The 8,360-nt window shown below is 36.4% G+C and overlaps 1 protein-coding gene across 1 annotated transcript; it reads right to left on the reverse strand.

Annotated features, from left to right (window-relative positions):
• Positions 1-1,798: 1,798 nt before the first annotated feature.
• On the reverse strand, positions 1,799-4,050 carry LOC118484125. The gene is made up of 2 exons (XM_035980042.1): positions 2,308-4,050; positions 1,799-1,947 (listed from the first exon to the last, which is right to left on the reverse strand). Exons 1-2 carry the CDS (start codon positions 3,350-3,352, stop codon positions 1,913-1,915), a joined length of 1,080 nt encoding a protein of 359 aa, XP_035835935.1. The 5' UTR covers positions 3,353-4,050; the 3' UTR covers positions 1,799-1,912.
• Between the last annotated feature and the right edge of the window lie 4,310 nt (positions 4,051-8,360).

Genomic DNA, 8,360 nt, shown 5'->3' on the forward strand with positions numbered 1-8,360 from the left:
TCATGACACGTAGGGGTGGATTCAGAAGGTTTTTTAGGGTTCATAAAAACCCTCTTGGTTTGGAAAAAAAATAGAAAAAATTAATAGAAACCTTATATGATTTTGGAAAAAAATAGTAAGAATTAGTAAAAATCTACTAAAAAAACCCTTTGTTAAAATTTCTTAAAATAATAAATAGTGGTTTGGATGAGTGTACGCATTCAGCTTATGTTTACTCCTCAATCTTCCAACAAGGGTGTGTTTCATCACCAAATTACCTTTAACAAGGTAGTAATCATCTCTTCATATTAGATAACTATCATCTTGCGTGTAAACAAAGAAGATACGCTCTTGTGTCAAAAGACATGAAATCAGCAACCAAAACTCTTATTAAAACACTTGAACACTGAAACAATCACGAACATAACAAACTCACACACTCTTACACTCCTAACACATACAGATCATCAAGTTGATGATCTGATATACAACTTGACTCACGATACAAGATCTAAACACTAGATCTTTACAAACGAAGGAAATCAAGACAAACCCTAGGAGAGAGAACGACGTGTTACAGAGAAATATCTAGAACAATGATTATTTCAATGTACACAGACTTGTAACCAGTTCACTTATATGGATCAGTCATCAACTTGTTTGTTAAGTCGGTCAGATATGTAAAGCCCAGTAGTCCAGCAGCCCAATAGTCCATATGTAAAGCAAGAGCAGTCCAGTAGTCCATATGTAAAGCCCAGCCAGTCGTCATATGTTCGTCATATGTAAAGCCCAGTCCAAGATCAGTACATGTCACACAAATATATTAAAACATATTAAAACAAATGTATATAAAAGGAATAAAAGTGATTATGATTATAAGAAGCATGTATATATTTTCAACACCCCCCCCCCTCACTTTTATTACTAAATACATCAAACAGATTTAACCACTTACACGCCTCAACATGTTGATGTACTAACAGCCCCTTTGTAAAAACATCGGCTACTTGTTTTTTCAGAACTAATCCCAACAGTTTTATTGCTTCCGATTTGTATTTTTTTTCTCTTAAAAAGAAAACGAACAGTGACCATTTTAACAACGGGAGAGAAGGTTTCATCAAAATCAATACCTTCTCTTTGACTAAACCCTTTAGCCACTAACCTGGCTTTATACCTATCAATTTCACCAGTCGACTTATATTTTATCTTAAAAACCCATTTACACCCAATAGCTTTCCTATCAGCAGGTAAATCTACAAGGCTCCAAGTATTATTTCTATTTAGTGCCTCTATTTCGTCATTCATGGCATTAACCCAATTAGGATCAACACAAGCTTCAACATAATTTCTAGGTTCAGTCAACTTATTCAACCCAGAAACAAAATAGAAGTTATCACATGAAAGTTTAGAGTAGTTTACAACTTTTTCTAAACCATATTTAACTTTACCTTCAACAATATAATCATCTAACCGTTTAGGTAAAACAGAAGTCCTAGTAGACCTTTTCTCAAACTGAGTTTTAATGAGACTCACAAAATGTTTAATATTTTCTAACACTTCATCTTTATGCCTCATAAGATAAACCCAAACAGATCTCGTGTAATCATCTACAACAGTTAGAAAAAACCTAAAACCTTCTTTACTTTTTACCTTATAAGGACCCCATACATCTAAATGTACAACTTCTCCTAGGTGTTTGGTTTTATGATCACTAAGAGGGAACGGATCTCTATGTTGTTTAGATTTATGACATATTTCACATGGTAAACTTTTATCTAACCCTTTAAGATTCAAATAAGTTTTTAAGACTTTTAACACAATTTCAGAGGGGTAACCCAGTCTAGCATGCCACAAGTTAATCAAATCTACACTATCTGAACTAAAACATGACACAACAGAAGACTCACCACAGAAATATAACCCCTCATGTTGACTACCAGTCACCAGGATTTTCTTTGTTAACGAATCCTGAAGATAACACATATTTTCATCAAATGACACAGTTATTTTACTGTCCTTAGCAAGTTTGTGAACAGAAATTAGATTTACACAATAATCTGGTACGACAAACACATCATGTAGAGTGACTTCGTCATTAAGTTTTACATCACCGATCTTAGTAACCAATGCACTTGTACCATTAGGATGGTTCACTTTAATTTTATAGTCAAAAACATCAATTTGATTTATCACATTTTTATCACTCATGACCATGTGCTGGTTTGCACCAGAATCACAAACCCAACCCATATCCTTTAAGGACTTGGTTAAATTTGCAAAACAATAAATTCATAAAACTTACAGAACAGAATAAACTTTTAGATCTACCTGACATATTACTGCTAACAGTATTCTCACCAGATTTCAGATTTAACAGACCTAACAACTTCGACACCTGATCAGGAGTTAAACTAGCAGCATCAGACTTACTAACATCAGAAACACCACTATTAACAACATTATTGCTAACAGCCTGTTTTTTAAACCCTTGACTAGACTTTGATTTCATCCAGGGAGGATATCCAATGAGTTCAAAACATTTCTCAATTGAATGACCCAGTTTATTACAATGAGTACACTTGACATTCTGATTTATGTTCTTAGAAAACTTCTTTTTATTATCAGTAACAGAATTAATTTTAGATATAAAACCAACATTCTGCTCTTTAGACACAAAACCATTAGAGTTCCTGTGAGATTCTTCCCTGGATATAATCGAGAAAGCCTCTTTTATAGTAGGTAAAGGCTCTCTAATCAGCAAACTAGACCTAACAGGCTGATACACACTATCCAACCCCATTAAAAATTGCATTAGTTTAACAAGGTGATTAAAGTTATTATACTGATTGGATGCATTACAAGTACAAGTAGGTATTTGCAAAATCTGGTCTAATTGTTTCCACATAATGTTCAACTTATGATAATACTCAGCAACCGACGAGCCATTTTGAGAAAATGAATTAATCTTTTGATATAAATCAAATACTACAGACCCATCTACTTTATCGTAAGTATCTCTCAACTCTTTCCAAACCTCAGCAGCAGATTTCGAATACACATGACCCAAATAAAGCTCTTCAGAAACTGAATTTAAAATCCAAGCTAAAACAACCGAATTGCATCTTTCCCATTGTGAACCAAGAATTTCATTATCACCAGGTTTTAAAAAAGTTCCATCAATAAAACCAGTTTTATTTTTAACCCTCAAAGCCAAACTCATTGCATTAGCCCATACAGTATAATTTTCAGTTCCTTTAAGCTTTATATTCACCACAGTTAAACTTGTAGAATCACTAGCATGCAAATACAAAGGATTATCTGGTTCTAGTTTACTTATTAAAGTTTCACCAAACAAGTTCATAAGATCTGCCATTATTAATTCAGTCACACACAATAGACAAACAGATATCAGTTAAAGATCAACAACCAAAAAAGACACCCTACACTGCAAAACCAAAGTCGGCAAAAACAGTTCACCAAGACCAATAACACCTTCTTCAGTCAATCAGAGCAGTTGAAGTCTTCACAGGTCTGAGCAGTCTTATCTTGAACAATAGATCTAGAACTAACAGATTTGAAGTTACCAAGATTCCAAGAATCTTAACAATAATCAACCGAAATCTTCACAAATCAAACTCAAGATGACCAGATCCAGAACCAGCAACTCTTCAGATCTGTTCAGAATAACCCATAAAACCACCGATCTTACAACAAGAAGATGAAAAAACCCCAAAACTCTATGAAACCCTAACCAGCGAATCAAGAATCAGAGACTAATAACGGAAGCGAACAACTCAAAGAACGTATCAGAGCTCTGATACCATGTCAAAAGACATGAAATCAGCAACCAAAACTCTTATTAAAACACTTGAACACTGAAACAATCACGAACATAACAAACTCACACACTCTTACACTCCTAACACATACAGATCATCAACTTGATGATCTGATATACAACTTGACTCACGATACAAGATCTAAACACTAGATCTTTACAAACGAAGGAAATCAAGACAAACCCTAGGAGAGAGAACGACGTGTTACAGAGAAATATCTAGAACAATGATTATTTCAATGTACACAGACTTGTAGCCAGTTCACTTATATGGATCAGTCATCAACTTGTTTGTTAAGTCGGTCAGATATGTAAAGCCCAGTAGTCCAGCAGCCCAATAGTCCATATGTAAAGCAAGAGCAGTCCAGTAGTCCATATGTAAAGCCCAGCCAGTCGTCATATGTTCGTCATATGTAAAGCCCAGTACATGTCACACAAATATATTAAAACATATTAAAACAAATGTATATAAAAGGAATAAAAGTGATTATGATTATAAGAAGCATGTATATATTTTCAACATCTTGTAAAAAAATTATAGTCATATGAAAAAAGTAATATCTTACTAATAAAAAAGTTATCATGTTTGCCAAACGTAGAAGGGGGCGGGGAGTTTTTGTTTGAAAAATTAATCCTTATCTCAACTTGGAGTGCAAGGCAATCTAATTAATTCAGTAGATAGATATAGTTTTAGTTTATTGAGGAGTCCTATTATATTTCAAATAGGTTAGAGTAATCTCCAAGTTAGTAGCTTATAAATAGCAACACTTTATTTGTAATAGTTAGTTTTTTTGAATTTCATTAATAAAAGAGTCTCAGGTGTCCCCTGAATAAAAGTGTGTTCGTTGATATCAGTTCCTCCAACAATTGGTATCAGAGCACGGTTCGTAGGTGCTTCCTGAAGCGATTCAATCGGGGCGTATAACCGATTAAATTCCGGAGTAGAGTTTGTCGTTCTTGATTCAGAGATCAAAGGAGAATTGTTCGGGGTGTCTAAACTAACTATACCAAAACCTATCAGCCATAGTAAACAGGGCTGAATTTTTGGTACGAAATTTTGATCAGGAAGAAATCAAGAAGCGAAGACTATGGCCGACGGAGAGCAACCCAACAACGCATTAGCGAACGTGCGTGATCACCAGAATGTTAACCTTCAATGCCCAAAGTTAACCTCTACAAACTACTCGTCATGGTCCGTAGTGGCATGAACCATTCTAGGCGCTTACGGGTTAGCAGATGCAATCGACCCGGTAACCGGAGGAGCCGTTGATAATCGGAAAAATCAAATGGCGATGGCGATCCTTTTTCAATCACTTCCGGAGGATATACTTTTGCAAGTCGCAAAGTATGCAAGAGCTCATGAAGTATGGGAGGCCATTCGGGTTCGTTTCTTGGGAGCAGATAGAGTACAAAAGGCTAGGATCCATGTGTGACGGTCCGAGTTGGAGATGCTGAAGATGAAAGAAACCGAGACGATAGATGAGTTTGCAGCCAAGATTAGTGCTATTGAAGGGAAGTTCAACAATCTTGGAACCACACTTGAACCGGAGGTACAGGTACGAAAGCTGTTTAATTCGTTGCCGATAAAATTCTTGTCGATTATGGCGTCAATCGAACAATCGGAAGATCTTGAGACCATGCCTTTTGAAGAGGCAATCGACAGATTAAAAGCCTTTGAGGATCGGGTAAGATTGTACGCCGGGAATGATGGTGGCTCACAAAGCAAGCTTTTATTTTCCAAAATAGAAAATCATAAAAGAAACCATGGTAACAATTATCGGAAGGGGCAAGGTAGAGGACAAGACTCCACTTATAATAATCGCGGTCGAGGTCGTGGTCGTGGCCGAGGCTCGAACCGTGGCAGAGGTAGATACAACCAACAAGCAGAGACGAAACGTGATGAAAATCCGGGACAAGATAATAAACGAGTCGTCGAAAACAAAAAGTTTAACGAGATGCAAGCGACAAAGCAAACGGAAAAGGACATACAGTTTTTATCCAAACCGATCGATCACCTCCAAGGCGACGCGTTGATCGTTGCACGAATGCACCACCAAAAACTTCGGGAAAAATACGGCCTTAAAGACAACACCTGTAATATAGTGTAAACATAAAGGACAAAACTTGTAATTTACTCTAAATTATTTTTTAACACATTTAATTAAATTAAATATTATTCAACTATCTATCTATAATATTATATAAAGCAAATGTGATGGATAAGATTGTAATTCTATCATGTTACAAGTTATGAAGCACCATGTACAAGGATGTGTAAGCCATTTTACAGGGGTTAAATATGTATTTCACCCAAAGTTTTAAGACACTAAAGGGGTAATTGGGGGATTTTAGTATATGGATGAATGAATGCTTCAGTTAGAGATCGATTCAATCCCTTCAATCTTACTTTAATTCATGTTCAATTGCATATAGGGGAAGATAACTGATGTGTGTAAAATGCAACATATAAATTACATCAAATGAGGCATAAAACTAACCCTGTTTAAGTACTAATGTTGGAAAAAGTGTGCTTTTGTCTTCCTTTTGTATTTTCAGGGTTAAAAGAGCTTAAATGAACAAAAGAAGCAAAAATGCAGCTAAATCCAACATAAATACAAAGAAAAGGAAGAAACGTGACATGCCCGATGATGCGTGTCGGTGTGTATATAATTTAGATGAGTATTTAAGCCCTTTTTACACTTTTAGCCAAGTTTTAAATTTATAAAACACGATATTCACTAACACTAAACACACATATGGGCAAGTGCACCCATCGTGGACGTAGTATAGTGTTGGTAAGATACCGAGGTCGTCCAAGGACACAAGAGCTTTTAATACCGGTTTATCCTCAACGTCTAACCAAATCAAAAAGTTAGAAAAATGATTTAAACTAAGAAAAATAAAAACTAACTAAATGCTGAAAAATAAAATAAAAACAGATAGACAAGATGAATCACTTGGATCCGACACGTGTATTAGTATAACCTTTGATTATTTTCGCACTTTTGCACTTGTTTAAGAGATTATCTTAGTTATTGTAGTAGGCCCCTCTTTTGAAGGCGACGTTACCCTCAACCCAGTAGTTTGAGTCAGCAAGGATACAATCCTAAAGGGTCGGATTATTGAAAGATAATGAATTAAGTTATTAATGCAAATTATGGTAGGCCCCGCTTTTGGCGGTGACGTTACCCTCGGCTAAGTAGTCTGAGTCAGCAGGGATACAGTCCTAAATAGCCGGGTTATAGTATTAATAGTAGTTAACTTATGAGGGGGTCAAAGAGTTTGGATCCCCGCCATCCAATACCTATGGGCATTGAAGGAGATCCTACTAAATTTGACCCAGGTCCCAAGCAGGACCTCTAAACGTTGAACAAGGGCAAGACCCTTACCAAACCGTTCCCTTAACCCCCGACCAGGTAGCCAACATACCTCCATATAGACCGTGGAGATATGAATGGTGAAAATCTTTTATTTTATATAGACAGTAAAATAATGCCAAGACACCACGGACAAACGATAAGGAAAGATCACCTTCAACATAAGTAACTAGTTATTAAAGTCATTAATACAAAACCAAATAAAAAGTGCAAAAGATTAAAAATAAAAAGTATTATACTAAACACTTGTCTTCACCAAGTGATGTAAGAGACTTAGGCAAACATGGCCTTGATTGTCAAGAACTCTTACGATCAATCTTGGATCCCGAGACGACTCACGCACTCTATGATGGACAATGGATGATGGTGGTGGATGATGGTGTTATGGTGGTGGTGGGTGGTGGATGAAGTGTGAGAGAGGTGGTGTGCCAAGGGATGAGAGAGAATGAAACCAAGCTCCTCTATTTATAGGCTGAACAGAAGGCTGGACACGGCCCCGTGCCCGTCTGACACTCTCTCTCTTCATTAATTGTAATTGCGAATTACAATTAATGCGCCTGCTGTACTTTCACCACGCCCCCGTGCTCGCTGGGCACGGCCCCGTGGTGAGCAATGGAAGCTTCTACTGGTTTGTCTTTTCTGCTGCTTCCTGGGCACGCCCCCGTGTTCGTTGGACACGGGGCGTGTTCAGACTCTGTTTTCTTCTCTTTGTCTTGGGAGGTGCCGTTGAGGGTCCGGGCAGTCCACTTTTGTTCCTTTTCTTGTATTTATGGTAGAATTAGTGGTCTTTTTGCTTCTTTTGTGATTTTGAGCTCATTTCATCCTGAAAATACAAAAGGAAGACAAAACACTCTTTTTCCAACATTAGTACTTAAAAAGGGTTAGTTTTATGCCTTAATCGATGTGTTTTATATGTTGCATTTTACACACATCAAATACCCCTACACTTGAACTTTTGCTTGTCCTCAAGCAAAACTCTTTATATGTGGCTTACACTCCCAAATGGAATAGGTAGAAGAGAAGTTTTTTTTTTTAGCTTGTCCTAGAGTGTCGGGAATCCAAGGTTTTTATAGGTTTTATTTTTATTTTATTTACAATCCTATTCGTTATGATTTATTTTGAACTTTTCATAAGATAAACTACTTATTTGGGCATAACATGCCTTA

Source organism: Helianthus annuus, chromosome 11 (assembly GCF_002127325.2).
Source record: "Helianthus annuus cultivar XRQ/B chromosome 11, HanXRQr2.0-SUNRISE, whole genome shotgun sequence".
Lineage (NCBI taxonomy): Eukaryota > Viridiplantae > Streptophyta > Magnoliopsida > Asterales > Asteraceae > Helianthus > Helianthus annuus.

What these genes read in the sequence shown, in the direction of transcription:
- LOC118484125 (XM_035980042.1), bottom strand. Translation starts at nt 3,352, where the DNA reads ATGGCAGATCTTATGAACTTGTTTGGTGAAACTTTAATAAGTAAACTA. An exon ending in TGTTAGCAGTAATATGTCAG is followed by an intron (nt 1,948 to 2,307) that starts GTAGATCTAAAA and finishes TGTTATCTTCAG; the next exon opens with GATTCGTTAACAAAGAAAAT.